This window comes from Cygnus olor, chromosome 4, assembly GCF_009769625.2.
Source record: "Cygnus olor isolate bCygOlo1 chromosome 4, bCygOlo1.pri.v2, whole genome shotgun sequence".
In the NCBI taxonomy this organism is placed as follows: domain Eukaryota; kingdom Metazoa; phylum Chordata; class Aves; order Anseriformes; family Anatidae; genus Cygnus; species Cygnus olor.
The window spans coordinates 31,269,878-31,287,574 of NC_049172.1; the positions used below are offsets into that span (position 1 = coordinate 31,269,878).

A 17,697-nucleotide genomic window follows, 5' to 3' on the forward strand; every position below is an offset into this window, starting at 1 on the left:
TCTGATAGAAGCTATTTAAAATTTAAATTTTAAATTTTCCAGTCACACATGGTGAGGTGGCAGACATCAGTAAAGCACTCGTATTGATGAAGTCACCCAACATCTCCTCAAACAGGAGTTAAAATTTTAATGAGAAACACTTCAAAATATAAAATAAAATAAAATAAAATAAAATAAAATAAAATAAAATAAAATAAAATCTCAGAAGCCAGCAAACCCAGGTATCTCAGGTATTCGAGCCATGACTGACAGGACAGGGAGTGGTGCAGCTTCATCGCCTCAGAGCCCAACAGCTGGGCTGTGGGCCCTCCCCAACCAACCCTGCACCCAGCAGGCACGCTCCACACACTGGAGCTGTTAGTTTGAAACCATTAGTTTTTCGTGTTTTACTTGCCACGACTGTATATACCTACCCATACAGAAATTAAATATCTGGGCCTCTTATGTTTCATACACTATAATTTCTCTTTCAAATTTGTATTATCAAGTAAAATGCTACATGCTACAAAAAATAGGTATTGGTGCAATGCTTTACAGAGTGCACACTAACACAAAGTTTAGTGTTATACAGCACAGCTGTGACAGCAAAACTTCCCACTCTGTAACTTAAACTTTCAGCATTCAGTAAACTCAGAGCTGCACGTTTTGCTGCTGCTACCGTGGGACAGGGCGTGTGTTTTCATGTTGTTGTAGTAAGATGGTGGGAGAAAAAGTAACAGAGGCAACTGAAAAGTAATACGTTAAGTTTAAACACAGCACTACTCTATTTACAAACATTGAATATGTAAAGCACTTGACAATGGAAATAAACAAAATAGAATTTTGTTAATTTACACCTGCATAACAAAAAGCTTTAGATGCCAAACACTAACCTGCTTTCTTTAATATCAGCATTTGAATAGTCTCTAAAGAAACAGATCAGCTGCCGCGAGCATATGCAGTTAGTTTCTTTCAAGGATTTTCTTCTACTGTAACAGGTGTACTGGATACCAAAGGCTGTGGAGATTGGCTTTGTAGTACACTGTAGCTCTTCACACGCCAATAAAGCCTTCCCATGCTAAAGGCCACAAACTAAGCTGCCTCAAGGAAGTAACTACTCCTTCTCCTTCCTAATAAGAGTCCAGTTTGTATGTATCAACTCATTTTCCTGTCAGGGAAGGCCTTGCACTGGTTTTCAACCTCATACTTAATTGAACGCTCAACTTCTCTTTTCCCCTAGTTTTTGTCCCTGAAGCCTGCAGCTGTTGTTTCACACACCGGCACAGCCTGCCTGCTGCACGGCACAGCTCTTCTTGTACAGCCTCACGGCTCATCTCCCACACTGAAAAACACTGCTTGAAACACGAATTTTTTTCCAGGAGCTGCCAAGTACCCGAAACTCAGCAAACCCCGGTCCAGTGCAGCAGTACCAGCCCAGGACCACCTGAAGCAGCACGCCCGGCCCCTTGTGGGCGGCAACCATCTTGTGCCCCGCCCGCTCTGTCCCGCCCCACGGCGGCTGGAAGCCTGTGGGCTTGTAGGGTCCCGCTGCGGGACGAAATGGGGGCTGCGTTTGGGTAGAGGCTTGAAGAACAAAAGTCTTCAGACCCCCATCTTCCCACAAAAATAACCCGACTGCAAGCCCTGCGGGGAGCAGGGGGGTGTTCCCCCTCGGCCCCACCCTGCAATGACATGGCCGCCGGGGGCGGGGCGGCGGCGGGGAAGCTGGCAGGGAGCGGTGTTCCGCTACCCGCCGTGGCTTGGGGGTCCCTCAGCGATGGTGCTCTTGTGCTCCCTGCTGTGGCTGGCTAGTGCCACTGCCCAGGTGCCTGCTGGCACCTGGCGTGGGGAGGAGGGTGACGGTGGGCCGGGACACCCTCTGTGGGATGGAGGCGGCCGGGAGAGGGAAGCTGTGGCGGCGGCGGCCCTGCGGGTAGGTGTCCCTGCATGCCCCTACCCTCGCGATCCGCGCTTGGTAGCGGCTACCGCTGGAGGAGGAGGAGGAGGAGGAAGAGGAAGAGGAGGGAGCAGTTGTTGCTGTTCTTCCTTCTCCGTTTCGGACACGAGGTGTCAGCCTCCCCCCGGGTGCCCCCTTGCCTGCCGTGCTGGGGTGCCCGCTCTGACAGGGCAGGGAGACTGAGGGCCAGCCTGGTGCCAGCCCCCAGCGGGTTCGGTGACTGTTTATGGTGGTGGGACTAAAAGTAATCCACAGGCACCTTTGGGCTTGGGGTGTGTTCCTGCCTCCCTTGTGCCATAAACCAGCACGGGCCAACCGATGCCTTCTACTGAAGGGTACATGATGAAGGCTGGGTTATGTACGCAGAGGAGATGGTGTTAAGTTTTTCATGTTGCATGTTGAGCTTTGTCAGCAGAAGTTGCATGGGGGTCAGATCATCTTGCTTTCATATTTCAGAAACTTGTTTTTTTTCAGAGATCTAGGTTCCCTGATAAGTTTAGGTTTCTGAAAGTCTTTTGGCCATTGTACAGCCCTTTTGTTTTATACAAACATAAAACAAGGCAGGATTAAATCTAATCTAAAGACAAGATGTTTTTACGTATCTCTGAACCACAAGGTTAGTTGTGCTGTCAAAGAAGGGCATCAGATGAGTTTGACACAATTTGTTCTCAGCTTATTTGTTTGGCTTGCCTTGAATCACGTTCCTTCCTTCTGTATGCTTTTAAAAATGTTTCTTGGTATCTTTCTTGGAGTTGAAATTAGTCATGGCTTTGGTTTGATAGGAATACAGGATGAATCTGGGTTGAATCTGAGGTGAACAGCTGTCTTGTTATCCAAGTTCATGTTTACTGTTTGTAACCTTTTTCTGCTCTTACGGTTTTGTCAGTACTGGTAACTTAATAATGTCCACAATACCTTTGTTTTTTCTTTAGGAAAGCGCTAAAAGAGTTAGATTTCTGAATTCATCGTCAAATGATAACGCATCTGCTTTCTATGGAATAAACCAGTTTTCTCATCTGTTTCCTGAAGAGTTCAAAGGTACAGTTTTTGGCTGCTGCTAATGTCTTTCCTGTTGTTTTTTTCTTACTCTTTTCCAGAACCTTGTATTTTTCACATTTACAGATTCTTCCAGTGCTGCTAATCAGCTAGTTTACAATGTCTGGTACCAAACTGTAAGTACTTCTGAAGGATACAACAATCCTCATCATGTTTCTCTGGTCTTGCAAGATTGAATAGCTTAGAGCCTGAGTTTGATTTAGAATGCGGACTTGTTCTTCTTTCTTTCTTCTCACAGGGCCTTCAGACCTTTTTCAGTTACAACAGTTGTAAAAGCGAAAAATAGTCAATGTTCTTGAGTAGTATTAAGTTCCTTTTCCCAATTCTAAGACAAAATGGGCTATGATGCAAACAGTGCTCATCAGTCAAAGGCTGTGCAATTATAGCTATGACTATTAGGAGCAATATGGCAAGCTTCTTTTTTTTTATTTTTATTTTTTATTTTTTACTGAGATTTGTCTGTTACCTAACCTGATTTTTCACTCTACAGTTCAAGTCTGCTGTTAGATACCATACTATTCATTGGAGTGATTTCAAACCTCTTTTTGATTTTAAATAACTAAAGAGCTTTTTTCTTAAGTGAAAAACTTACAAGTTGAGTGTGTTTCAAAATCTTTAATTTTTCATCTTTTTTTTCCTTTTTTTTCTGACTAAAATAAAGTAGTATTTTCAGTAAGTAAAATATTGTGAACATTCTAGCAAAACTTATTTATTATTGATTAGCTTCAGTAAGTCTTCATACTCTGTACTCACATTCTCCACATGGAATATTTCTCTTCTTTCTAGAAATGTAGGTATACTTAAATTCATTCTGGAGTATAATCAGTATTTTAAAAGACATTAATTTCTCTGTGGATTTGAGAATGAGATACAATCGCACGATTGTAACTACAGATAAAAGTTACCTTTATGGCTTCTAAAAAAAAAAAAGTGTTTTTTTTTTTTTTGAGTTACTAAATTACTAGATTTATAAATGTTTGTATTCTGTGTTTAGCTATTTACTTAAGAAGCATACCTCACAAACTTCCCAGATACATAAAAGTGCCAAAGGGAAAGGAAAAACCTTTGCCAAAGAAGTTTGACTGGAGGGACAAGAAGGTCATTGCAGAAGTGAGAAATCAGCAAACAGTAAGTCCTGGTGTTTTCCTTTCCTGATTCTCAAGCACTGCTCAGAGGCAGTTCCAGCAAGTTCCAGCAAGTACATGTACAGCAAGCACAATGAAGGAAAGGAAAGGATCAGCACTACCTCAAGACTCTTGGAGCACTGACACAAGTATGGCTAGTTGAGCATATACAGAGTAGGATTAGACTTAAAAGCATAAGATTGTTGTGTATTTAGGAATTGTGCAATTGTGAATTTTATGTAATATGTTTTTGGATCTAGTTAACTAAGTCTGCAAATATTTTGCACTATAAGTATCTTGTATTTTTCTGGAGAGACTGAGGTAGATTCAGTACTTGATCTCTTGCCCCCTGTACACCTGGGTACAGATCCCTTGCTTGGAGTGCCCATGGCTGGTCAAGACCAATATCTTTACCGTGAAATACCTCAGGAGATGTACACATGACAGGAAAATAATGGAACCCAACTGATTACAGTTTATCCCAAATTGACTATAGGCCTGGTAGCTTGTTAGTAGGGTAAGAAACAACTCAGGTTTTGAATCCCCAATATATTTCCTGCCTGTGCTTTACCTAGACCATGCCTAGGAATAACCTGTACTCTCTATTTGAAACATCACAATTTAAGGAGCTGAGAACTATAATATAGGTTCTGTTACCAGCTAAGATTTTTCCTCTTGCATTGAATTTGAATTTACTGTTTCTTAAGCTGTAATCTAATATAGTTTTGGAAAAATCTGTAGTCTAAAGAAAGCCATTGACTGTCTCCTTAAGTGCCTCCCTTTCAAAAACTTACTAAGATGGTTAAAAAATAATTTCTTCCTGAGCCTCGGTCTCTAAGGAAATACATATATCCCAGTAAAAAGCATCTTCAGACCTATTTTAAAGAGCTGTTTTTTATCATAGCAAAAACAAGTCAGGAAGGAATCCTTAAAATAAGATACTGATAATGTATTTCTATTTTTCATAGTGTACTACAGGAGGGGAAAAAAAATAAAAAAAAATAAGGCAGTAGGAAAGAAATTTAACCAGACTTTAAAAATATTGATTTAAGATGATGTAGTAAATGAAGAGCCCTGGAAAACCCTTTTAACTTTTTTTTTTTCTCCATATCAGACTTGAAAAACAAAGCTGACTTTTTAATTTTTTTCTCCCATTTTCCTTCTCTTTGTACCAGTGTGGAGGCTGCTGGGCCTTCAGTGTTGTGGGTGGTATAGAGTCTGCCTATGCAATTAAAGGAAATAACCTGGAAGAACTCAGTGTACAGCAGGTTATTGATTGTTCATACAATAACTACGGTTGCAGCGGGGGATCCACTATAAGTGCTCTGAGCTGGCTGAATCAGGTTTGAAACTTTTCATACATCTTGAACCCTTCCTTAGTTTTCATATTGGCTTTTTTTTTTTTTTTACTGGGGAAAAAATGATGGGGAAGAGTGAGTGTATGCTTTACGCACACACATGCATATATAAAATACATATACTTCTATATAAAAAAATGGATGAGCTATGTATATGTATACGTGTATATGCATATACGCGTGTATGTATTTGTATGTATACATGTATGTATTTAGTCTGGAATTAAGCATTGCTTCAAGCAGAATTGAAATTTGAATTTTAGCATCTATATATGTTGCTTGTGAATATAATAATTCAACCTACAGGTCTGAATCCCTTCTGGAACTGTTTCTGCAAACAGAGAAACTACAGATAGTAAATATCTCCCAATATCATATTCGTATTTCTAATGTCACTAAGAATATACTGTATTTTGAGTCAGTTCTGTGGTTGGTTTCAGTGCCTGGTGTGATCTGCATAGAGCTAAAGTCAAACACATTAAATTCTCATTCATTTCTCTTCTTGCAGACAAAAGTAAAACTTGTGAGAGATTCAGAATACACTTTTAAAGCTCAGACAGGACTGTGCCATTATTTTGGTCACTCAGATTTTGGAGTTTCAATAACAGGATTTGCTGCATATGACTTCAGGTAACTGCTATCATTTTTTTTATTTGCTAGTTTCTTTATTGGGATACTTAATTTGATTTTGATTAATGTGGTACTGTGCAAGTTGTTGTTACTAGCACTGGACTTTTCAGATGAGATTAAAACGGAGGTACTAATCTCTTTGAAATAAACTATCAACAGTCATAAACGTTCTTCTCCGAGGAACTGTAACCCTAGAATCCAGGCCATTGTTAGTTTTAAGACGTTTATATTCTTTCTAATTAAAGTTTTGAAATTTCAGCTGATGATTGTAAAAACATGGAAAAACTGCTTGAACCCAGTTGCATAAAAGCATCTAAATCATAAAAACATAGAATCATTTAGGCTGGAAAAGACCTTCAAGATTGTCAAGTGCAGCCGTCCACCTAACACTACATGTCCACAGCTAAACCAGTGCCACATACGCACACCTCTTAAATAGCTCTGGGGACGGCATAAGCAGTTTATTTTCCCCTCCCCCCATGTTTTCTCCACTAGTATTTCCAATTTTGTGAGTTGGGTCACTTAAAAAAAATACAGGAGGCAATTTAATAAGTAATTTTAATGGCACGGTTTGAAAACGTCTTGCTGTTTTGTAGTTCTACTGCTAGGTCTTTCCACCAAGAGTGGTAAGGGTCAGAGGTGGAAGTCCTGTAACAGCAGCTGCGCTGTCCGACCAAGGCTCTATTCAGCCTAGCATCTTATTTCCAGGAGTAGATAAAAGTACTTAGGAACCAGACAGAAATGAACAGGGTGCGAGTAGCTACCATACTTTCTCAAAGCATCAGTGGCTCTAAGGCTCTCTGAGCCAGCCTCATCTTTCTTCCATAACCCTCAGTGTATTTTCTGAACTTTTCCAGATGCCTCTTGGTTCTATATAAACTTGCAGCGCACACAGGATCTGATGGCAAAGAGGTTAGGTTTCACAACCTAAACACGCACAGGAGGAAAAACTATTTCTGTTAGTTTCAAACCTGTCTCTTAGTTTCATTTCATTCCCCTACTGCTGCTTCTGTGGGGGAGAGGGGGGGGGGCGTGGAGGATAAGTAATGGTCATTCCTTGTCTACCCTTTATCTGTGTACAAGCTTCCCAAGGAAATCCCCACTCTTCACAAATACCTGCAATTTATAGCTATTAACCATCCTCAACATCTATGGCAGCGTGTTGAAAACTGATCCCTGCTAATGACTGGTATCTGTTCCTTCTGTCTGCTAGGTTTCATGTAGGTGATTAAAATCAGAGAAGATGCAAACGAGACAGTACTGATTTGGTTGGTTGGTAGATTTATTTATTAATATATTTTGAGGCAAATTCCTCTTATTTAGTCAGATGTGGGGGCTCATTGCAGAGTTTTCTGTGGATTGTTTGGTTTCTTCCCCACATTTTGGAACATTCTAATCTCTTTCTACAGAAAAGACAGGAATGAGTGAGTGAGTATGTTTGTGTGTGTGTTTAAGGATGTTTTTGAAACTCACACATTTGAAGTAGTTTGCCTTTTTTTATTGTTCATTCAGGTTCAGTAATTGTATATCGTCTCTATTTAGATCGTCGCTATTTAGATAATGGTGATTTTGCCCAGGGGCAGAAGATGCCTTTGTGTGTTTTTACACCTACATAAGAGGGACTTTCTTAAAATAGTGATAACAGTAGTTTTGTTTTAATTATTACCACTGTTGTACTTTCATATGTATAAGCAGACCTTCAAAACTATCGTTTCTTTTGAAGGCAGGGGAATATATAAGGTCAGACTTGCATCATGCTGAAGTGCTTAATAAAATGCTTAATAAAAACTCCTGTATTCTTAAGGAAAATGCACCCCAAGGAGATCTTTAAATGGAGAATTTTGTGGCCTAATTACATGCTAAAATAACGAAATTGAAAGCTTTGACTTTCCATGTAGTCAGTGGGAGGAGATGAAGCCTGCTTTTCTGTGAAGGCACTCATATTTGTTGTTGGAGTCTTGATGGTAGGAGTACTTATTCAGAGACTCTGTAAACAGTTAATGTTTAAACCTTTCCCCTTAATATGGAGGTATGCACTAGGTTTGTTTCAGGATCTAGGTAAGGGTTTAGCAATAAACATGAGTTATTTTCTTAAACGTATCTTTCTTTTGAGTGTGGCTGGATGGGGCAAGTACTACAGCAACTAATAATTTGTAGGCACTAATCATGTTCAAGTTAGAAAGCTTAAGTCAGTGTCTTTAAATTAGGTCTTTTAAATTGGCTATCTTTAAATTGGAACCATGAGTCAGTAACAGTATATCCTATGACTTTAATCAGAATTTGTTGAAAAACTTAGGAAGTATTCAGTTAGTTCAGTATTTATCTGCTTACATACCCACATCCTCCTCCAGTCTGTGACTTAGCAAACAGTATTGTCAACTGAATTCTGTAAATGCAACTGATAGCTTTTTAGGCTTTTGTACGGAGAAACATTGTTTCTAATTTTTATCAGTACAATACAGCTGCATACTGAACTTCAAGACAAGAAATATAATTTATCCAGGAAGCGAATTACTGCCGGATATAAGGAACTAAAACCAATTATAGCTTTGCCACTCTGTGTATGCCAAATTTAGATATTACAGATACCATGCAATGATAAATATTTCCTCCTATAATACATTACATAAGTAAAATTATATGCAGATGCTAATGGCAAATATCTGTTACTGGTAATGTCTTGTGTTTTGATGTGTTTGAGATGCATCATACATAACAATGCACTAAAATATGGAAGAGGTACTACTGTACGTTTGAAAATTAACAGGCAATAACAATGTAGACTAATGGTTTGTCCAAAGCTGATTTTTAGTTGAGAGGAGCGGTGCATAAAAGGTACATGGTGTTTAGGGTTGCCCACCAATTTGACCCAGAGTTTTTTAATAGCATCATATCTTTTGATCAGCACCTTTTCCATAGTCTGTGTGCCCTACTTTTATGTTACTGCATTGTAAATAAAATTCGTATTTATTGATGTATGTTATGTAATGTGTAGCACTCACAGGGAAAAGTGTAATTATTTGATTATTAGATCATACTTAAGTCAATTACTACCTCTCAAATTGCATTATTATGCTAACTTTAACTGCATTATCACTCACTTCTTTCGCAGTGGCCAAGAAGAGGAAATGATGAGGATGCTTGTTAACTGGGGTCCTTTGGCAGTAACAGTAGATGCAGTTAGCTGGCAGGATTATCTTGGTGGGATCATACAGTATCACTGCTCCAGTGGACGAGCAAATCATGCTGTACTTATCACGGGTTTTGACAGAACAGGTATGTTTCCATCAACTGAGTTTCTAGGTTTTTGCATTCTCTTACTTGCAACTTGGCCTCCTGTAGTGCAGGTGATTACAATGCATTATGCTTCAACTGGTTGCGCTTTTGAGAACTGTTCGATTTGGTGTCACCTCAATTCTGGAAGTGAGGTCTGCTCCCAGGAAAGAACCTCTTCTTTTCCTTTGGTTCTGTGGGACTTCATGTCCTTGTAAAGACAAGGACACGAGTATCTATGTCTTTACCCTAGCAGAGGATATATCCAGTCTGTTCAACGCTGGTGTATTAGCTGCCTTCTCTGTGAGCAACAGTAGGTTTGTCTGTACTGTCATCCAATCAGCATCCTATGAGACACTAAAATGCTAATCAAAGAGTGTTAGATTCTTATTTTTTTATGCTTCCCAAATCTCATGTTGTCTCTTCTTTATGAAAATGTCTTTTGCAGGTAGCATCCCTTACTGGATTGTACAGAACTCCTGGGGACGTACATGGGGAATAGACGGTTATGTTCGTGTTAAGATAGGCAGCAATGTCTGTGGTAAGTCTGATGAAAAATAATGCAAGTGGTAAAGGCCATATATGTAAGTAAAGTGATATTATGGGATCCTCACAGAGCAAATACAAATCATTGCTATGCTTTAAAAAAGGGTAGATGAGTTCAGGTAGAAAAACAGTCGCTGCTAGTTAACCGAACCATATAACATAATGTCCATTACTAACATGTATGATTGAAAGGGAAGAGGATATCAAGGTTTAGATTGATTTTCAGCACCCAAATATCACTAATGCTGAATCCTCAAAAAAGAGTGAAATTTTGAACATAAAAGCAGAGGAAGGAGAAGGGTAGAGCTCAACTATAAATAGCGTCAGGCAATGAAGAAATAAGAGTTGCAGCATTTTTTGTTTGTTTGTTTGTTTTCCTGTCCCCACCCCAACAATTTACCTATTGTCAACATATGGAAGAGAGGGGATGTAACATGAATATCAATTCTGGTAACTTATTTCTGGTAGGTCTCTGTTTCTAAGACTTACTCATTTTTTCATTTTTTTTTCATTTCACTTGCAGGTATAGCAGATACAGTTTCATCAGTATTTGTTTGACACTGGCCAAAGACCATGATTGTTATTTGCATAATTATTTGACATACACTGTATGTGAAGATTTTACTCCAAAGCAACCTTTTCTAAAGTAAGAAACAACTGTATGAGGAGGCCCTGATCTTAGGCTTTACAAGAATGGGTTTGGCTGGAGTTTTTAAAAGTGTTTTTATTTGGAATGTGTATCGTGTATCAAATCTCTCATGGAATAAGAAGACTTAAAATCAACCACAGAGTGTGCAGAAAGAGGTTAAAAAGATGGATTGGAACTGTGAATGTGAAACCCTATCAAGGTGCTGAATACTAAAGAATACACTCCATAAAAATCTTGCTAGGAAAAAATTGATGACAAATAAGGAACTTGAATCCAATAATCAACAGTGTGATGGAGTATAATCCATGAACATAGAACATGAGATGAACTATGATTATGTCTGGTTTTATAGGGTGGGGAAAGGGGAGGTTGGAAGAAAACATTCTCTGTGTTATACTTTTATACCCATCTTGTCTTTTGTAGCACCTCGGACATTTTGTCTTCCTCCTTTTTGTGAAATTCTACATTTTCTCTAAAGCTAGAAGAATAGAGGAGGGGAATGAGTAGTCAGAGTTGTCTCCTTAGCACCCAGGGTCAGTGTAGTGCTGCAGTCCTTCCATTTCAGTCTGACACCTTTCCTGTATAGATATAAATTCAGAGCTCTTTAGAGTAGGGAGTGTTTTAGAAAGTGCCTGGCATGTCACAGTCTTCTGAATTAATTTGTTAGATGGATAGAAAAGCAAGCAGAAACTATATTTAGACAAACGCAAGACACTTCTAGTGGCTTAACATCCCATGCCTTGACAGGACATAAGTGTTTGCAAATCAACTAATTCTGTCTTTTGATAGCTGGGTCAGTTCCACAACTCTCTTCTCTACTTCATGACTAACAGTGGAACCAGTGGCAAAGCATAAATGCAAAAAAATTGTCTATTATAGAAAAAATAATGGCAGTAGAGTGCTGTTGATATATTTGCAACCTTTAGAAATAAGCAATTACAGAGTACTCCAAGTAGGGTAGATGCTGAATTTCCCTACAAAATTATTGAACTTTATTGAACTCACAGGAGACTTGCTGGGAACCAAAGAGTGGTTCTAGATTTGCTGACCTGTATAACTGCAGTTGGAGACAAATGTAACTAGAATTGACAACTAAACATGCACTTTCAAAGTGTTCTGTCATCTGGAACTCTTTACTTGTATCACTGATGAAGTGCTACTAGGAAAAGTATTGAAGCAATTCTGTAATTTTTGCACTCATAGTACCATGTTAATAGGTCTCTGTAGTATAATCCTTTTGTAACAGATGCCATGAATGTTCATAATTGTCTGTGTAAATATTGTCGTTTTAGTCCTTCTACTTTGAAGGACTTCTAATATTTTCAGTGGAAAAAAAAAAAAGACCAAGTACTATGTTTCACTACTTCAGATTCTGCTACTTACCAAGTTTTACTGGCTGAAAACTTCATATTAACCAAAAGGAGAAGTCTTCTGTAGTATTGCCTTAGCAGATTACAAACAACAAATAGCACATTTCCCTAACCAGAAAAAAAACAGCTAAAGTTCTAAATTGACATTAATAAGAGTAACGTTGTTATAGTAGTATCAAACACAGAAGTTTCATCTGTGCTTTTGAAGCCGTACAGCCAAGCCTAAGTACCTAAAAAGCATTATTAGACCGAACAACTCAACAGAAATTAAGGCCTGCGGTGTATGCATATTTCCAGGGAAAGCATTTATGCAGATGAGAGTCCACTAATGAGATGACGACCCAGCTCTATCAATACCTTATGGCCAAAGTCACTTCACTTTTATGATATAACAATTTTATCTTTATTTTAATGATATTTTGAATAAAAATAAAAAAAAAACACTTTAAATTTCTGCCATACTGTTGTTTGAACACTGCTTGCTTTAGAAGAAGACTTAACAAAAGAAGAGCTTTAATACTGCTTTATTTAAAGTGCGAAGTACTTACTTATATCTACTATTCTTAATGCTAAGTATTTCTACTGAAGGGATTTACATTCATGCGTAATACAATTCGGGAGGTTTGGGTTTCCACAGACTGAAGACTTAATAGTTTTTCAAAATGTAGCTTTTGAAAATCTTAACCCAAAATTACTTTTGAAATTCCACTACTGCTCAGAAATTAATTTTCTTTTGAAGCTGATGAGAATAATTATATCTTTGACTTGAAGAATTAAATTACTAAAAGCCATTAGGCAAACTAACACACAACAATATGTACAAATAAGACATGATTGTGATAATTCATTATAATTTGCTCCCTTTCCATAAGAGTGGGCTTTATTTTCAACAATTTTCAACACTTCTGCTAAGTTAAACTGGCCACTGATTTGAATTGGGTTATCATTTTAGCTTTAATATAGCATAATTCAGTACAGATTATTTTTTCTACAGATGGTTAAATTTCTTCCATAAGTCGATCATACTATTCACATAATTGTCATACATAAATAAATATTTACACACCCATGCTGCATGAGAACAGTCGCTATACTTGAGGGATAGCACCTGTCAAGATGGAAGTTCTGAAGTTCTTTACAGCAACCTCTCTAGAAAGGTGGTAGTTCAGTCAGAGTCGTCGCTGCTAAAGTAGGAGCTGTCACAGTATTCTGCTGTATAAAGGAATTTATGAATAGTTGGATTCATTTTTGGTATCCAGGGTCTTGGCACTAGAAATGTTGAAAGATTGAACAAATCCACGAACACCTTGTATCTGTCACTGAAAAAGATAATTGGAACAATTAATATTGCTGTGTTGGCATAGGCCATAATTTCCAAAACCTCAGGAATTGTTCCCTCTCATTTATTGAAGATTTCTGCACTAACCATCCTTCTCCTTAATATTTCAGAATAAAAGCCCCATACTAACTGTTTCTAGGGCATAGCAGATTAAATTATATTTAAAGGGAAGTATCCACACCCTTCTCCTAAAATTGCAGACTACAGGGGCTCTAACCTCCAGACCTCCACTCTTGTAGTAGGTATGAAGGGGAATTCATCTGGGAAGAATGTTAATCTGAAATTAAGAAAAAGTGAGGATTGCTGAAAAGACAATGAACCTTGAATTTTAAGCCATCTTCACTGAATTCAATATAACCCGCCTGCTTTCTTTCCCCCGCTGTATTATAATGTTTTAGATAGGAATCATTGCCCACAGCTATAGATGCCAGTCACTGGCTGCGTACTGTCTCTGAAAACAATCCTAAAAGAAGGTCCTCTTAGAAGATATTTCAAGTGTTCTTTTGCTTTTTGACATAATGTGGTTTGGGACATAGTGAGGACACAGTTGAGCCTAAAAAGTTCAAACCAAACTAGCTGAATTCTCAAATTTTGTGTAAGTAAGTTCTGCTCATTCAGAGAATTCTGCACTCAGGCCCAAACCATCCATTAAAAAACGAATTTTAAATTTTCTCTCTGCTTTATCCAACAGAAGGAAACAGGTTTCTGATTTTTTGCCTGCGCAGGTAGAGGGTATTAATTAATATCAGCTTTCAGAATATACTCAACCCTTAATTTCAGTACCTTAGGTTATATACTTCTATCGTTCTAAGGATTAAAGCAACTGTCATTAGCTGCACAGCAGACGGGACTCATTTCCAGCCTGTATCACCTAATTAACTTGGGCTGTATAGCACACAAGCTAAACGATGCAGAATTAATATTATTTCTATTACGGTAATGCCTAGATCCCTTGCTTGAGATTTACAAATGGCATTTTGCATGAGTGATCAAAGCCCTTTGCCCCAAAAGGTTTTGAATTTACGTATGTCAACCTGATAAGTAAATGTACAACGGGCAGAAAGAGGAGGAAATGACAGAGTCCCAAAAGAGAAACAACAGCCCCCTAACCTCCAGTGAGCTGTTTGAAATCTGTCTCCTGGCAGTACAATGCCTACAAACTGCATTATTGTAAGTAATGGAGGAAAAGCATTATTCTTACCTCACTGTTGAGCGCAAATAGTGGTAGCCTGATGACCCTCCTGTGCCAGCCTTACTGCCAATCATTCTGTGCACCATGCAGACATGGTTATCTAAGTCACACAAACCAAGGGCATGGCAAATAGCCAGTGTTAAGATTGAAACAAAAGGTCACATCAAGGTGAATCATTGAAATATTAAAGATAACAGAGAGATGAGCTACTAGGCTTTCAGCAATACAGGGGTAAATCGTGCCACTCTTCAGTCAACTAACATAAAATGATAGTTAATACAGAATTAATACACTATTATACATCATTGTGCTCTGTTCGTACAGAATTAATACATTCAATTATAGTTGTCTAAGTAGAGAAAGAACAGAAGGAATGTTTGCATGTGAAGAGTTGTCATGATGAGGGTTTGGAAGGCATTGGAAAATAAATTGCTGCACCTTAAATAAAATTGTTCACCTAATTTAAAGCATGTAATGGAATTGATAGCTCTACCTATGTGTCTAATGACCACAGAGGAAGCTGTTCATCTTTCCTCTTGGCCAACATTAAATATATATATATATATGTATGTATGTATGTATGTATGTATGTATTCTTAAAGGAAGAACTCACAAGCTCTGGGTATAACTAGTCTAAAAAAATATAAAATAGAACAGTTTACTTGCATCTAAAAGAATATCAGAGTAAAAAAAGTGCAACTTACATCTCCATTTGGTCATGAGCACATCGATATCCATAAGAGAGGTAAGAAGCTGAAAGGGAACCTGAAAACGAGGCTCCTCTCTTGGAAAATGAAAGAGGAGACAGTAAGATCTCTTATAGTGTGCTTTATTTTTCAAAATATCACTTCAGCAATGCAAAACACTCAATGTATGTTTTTCCTAAATCGGTATTGAAATACCGGTAGATATTCTAACAAATACTTCTGACTTGTAAGTCTCAATCTGTCCTTTTTCCTTCATTGGAAAAATAATCTAAAACTTTCTAGGACACTTTGTATAACAGTCTGAACAGGGCATTTGCTAGTTTTGGCCCGAGGAGCAACACCTGTTGAGACAGTGGAACCTCCATCCTTGAAGGTATTCAAAACTCAACAGGATGCAGTCCTGTGCAGCTTGATCTGACTTTCAGGTTGGATCTACTATATGGCCCTGGGTTTTAGTGTAGGGTTGGACCAGATGACTTTCCAAGGTCCATTCCAACCTAAATGAGCCTATGCTGTTGTACTTAACCTTCACCTCTCCTGTTGCCAGTAAGCACTGAAGACAAATCTTCTAACATTACCTGTAGAAGTAGATCATCAGGGCACCCTTCAGTGCTTTGTAAGACAGTCTTCTTTCTCCTGTAAAATACAAGCATCTTTAGTTTGTTGCTGATTCTCCTGCAAATATAATGTTATCATGTGATTATTCTATATGTCGTATACAAAAAATGTCAACCCAAAGCATATATGAATATACTCTACCTTTACTAAGCAGGTGTTCATGCCGTTTTTCATCAAATAATGAAAGTAATACATCTTTCTGTTTTTGGAATTCAGATAAGAAGTCTTCTTTTTCTTCTGATTCTGGTTTGGCCTTTCATATTTAAAGCAAACGGAGTTTTTAGAATTCAGTAGGGAAAATTACGCGCTTTAGTGAGCCTTGATATAACTTCTATTTTTACTATAAACACTCTTCAAGTTTACACTTTAAATGTATGAACTGCATTTTCAAAGAACATAGACAAGTCACTGAGTCACTGTCCTTTAAAAAAAACAATTGCCACAAAACGTACAATTAATAAGCTGTCAAAACAATTCAGATGAATGAATGTGCAAACAAACTGGCAGTTTTATCAATTTTCTTTAGGTCTAGAGGCCTTGGAACACCTAATCTTAATTTGTTTGAGGCCTAATTATTTTAGTTCTTCATTTTCAAGGCAAAGAAAAGACACCTTTGCACAGCTATGGGTTAGAAAATTGTATATAGAAAGGGTGGGTAAATTAGAAAGGTGTAAACATATTCCCAAGAACTTAATGAATTCTTATGTTATGGTGTTTTTCCATTAAAAATGTACTTATACCTACTTTACAGTATCTCAGTATTTTCTCATGCTTATTTGCCAGTGTAATTAAATGATCACATAGCAGCAAAGTGCCATACACTGTTAAATAAAAATAGCCACTTTATAGTGACACACTATACTCACGGGTCATGGACCCAAACTTTGTGGAGTTTTACTCTGAACTGCAAATATAAGCACTCAAGGTGACATAGTTTAAGTAAAATGAATTTCAGACCTTCCATTGATACTTTCCCTTTTCTTTTGCAATCATTTCATGTATTAGATACTTTAAGAGTTCTTAGATGTCAAATTATAAATGTATTCAAATATCCAGGAAAAGTTTGTAATTTTCCTGTTTCTTGCAAACACAGGCTGCTGAAGATTAAATAAAACGAGTGAGAAACCATGACTGGGCCAAAATGCGAGTCAAAAATATGTGATTTTCCAGCTGTCTTTCCTTATAATTGGATCAATAGAACACTACTAACCTGCACTATGGCAAATTCCTCTTCTAAACCTTTTAAAACATTCACTTCAAATTGTCCCCAGAAATCAAATCCTTCTGCCTCGAGTCCTGGAGTTCTTTCCAGCCATGCCTTTAATAATAATAATAATGTGTTCAAGTATTAATAATGCAAATACATTACCCTAAAATTACAACATAAACCAGAACAACTGTAGCAGGATAATATAATAACCTGTATATAGGTGCTAATCACTGGAATAAGCATGTCTACATGGAAGATTTATACCTGTATAATGATGCCATGCAAACACACCCACAGGTTCCAAATTAAAAGACAACTGTTGGAAGACAAAAGCTGTCTTGTTAAAATCAATTCCCTTGTAGACACAGGAATACAATCTTATTCCACATATTTATGATAAACATAAAGATAAATCTCAGAAGGGAGATGTAGAACCATCTGCTAGTACAACCATTTTTTATCAGGTCAGGCTGAATGCTGATCACACCGTCTGCCATTAGCTTACACCAAAATATGCAATAATACAAGACAAATTTATGTAGCAGCTAGCAAAGCCTCCTCTTTGATTTCCTTTTAATAATGGGAAATAACATAGTAGAAAAAAGACAAGGAATCTTTATGGTCAAACTCCCTTTAGAGATAATTTAATTTAGCTACTCCTTATCTAATAGCACGAAGTCTTAATGAAG

General features: G+C 37.8%; 2 protein-coding genes across 5 annotated transcripts in view; one reads left to right on the top strand and one right to left on the bottom strand.

Moving 5' to 3' along the window:
* The first annotated feature begins 1,491 nt into the window (after positions 1–1,491).
* Positions 1,492–12,057, top strand: CTSO (cathepsin O). The gene is made up of 8 exons (XM_040554509.1): positions 1,492–1,912; positions 2,869–2,974; positions 3,987–4,120; positions 5,292–5,459; positions 5,983–6,104; positions 9,217–9,380; positions 9,826–9,918; positions 10,447–12,057. Exons 1-8 carry the CDS (start codon positions 1,667–1,669, stop codon positions 10,479–10,481), a joined length of 1,068 nt encoding a protein of 355 aa, XP_040410443.1. The 5' UTR covers positions 1,492–1,666; the 3' UTR covers positions 10,482–12,057.
* TDO2 (tryptophan 2,3-dioxygenase) overlaps positions 10,642–17,697 on the bottom strand; it is a 45,724-nt gene continuing 38,668 nt past the window's right edge. For all 4 annotated transcript variants that reach the window (XM_040554505.1, XM_040554506.1, XM_040554508.1 and 1 more), the window contains 6 exons: positions 17,009–17,116; positions 15,940–16,051; positions 15,759–15,816; positions 15,178–15,257; positions 14,483–14,573; positions 10,642–13,261 (listed from right to left, as the gene is read on the bottom strand). In XM_040554505.1, coding sequence (XP_040410439.1) covers positions 13,108–13,261; positions 14,483–14,573; positions 15,178–15,257; positions 15,759–15,816; positions 15,940–16,051; positions 17,009–17,116 — 603 coding nt within the window. In that variant the 3' untranslated portion in view covers positions 10,642–13,107. The remainder of the gene's footprint in view (positions 13,262–14,482; positions 14,574–15,177; positions 15,258–15,758; positions 15,817–15,939; positions 16,052–17,008; positions 17,117–17,697) is intronic.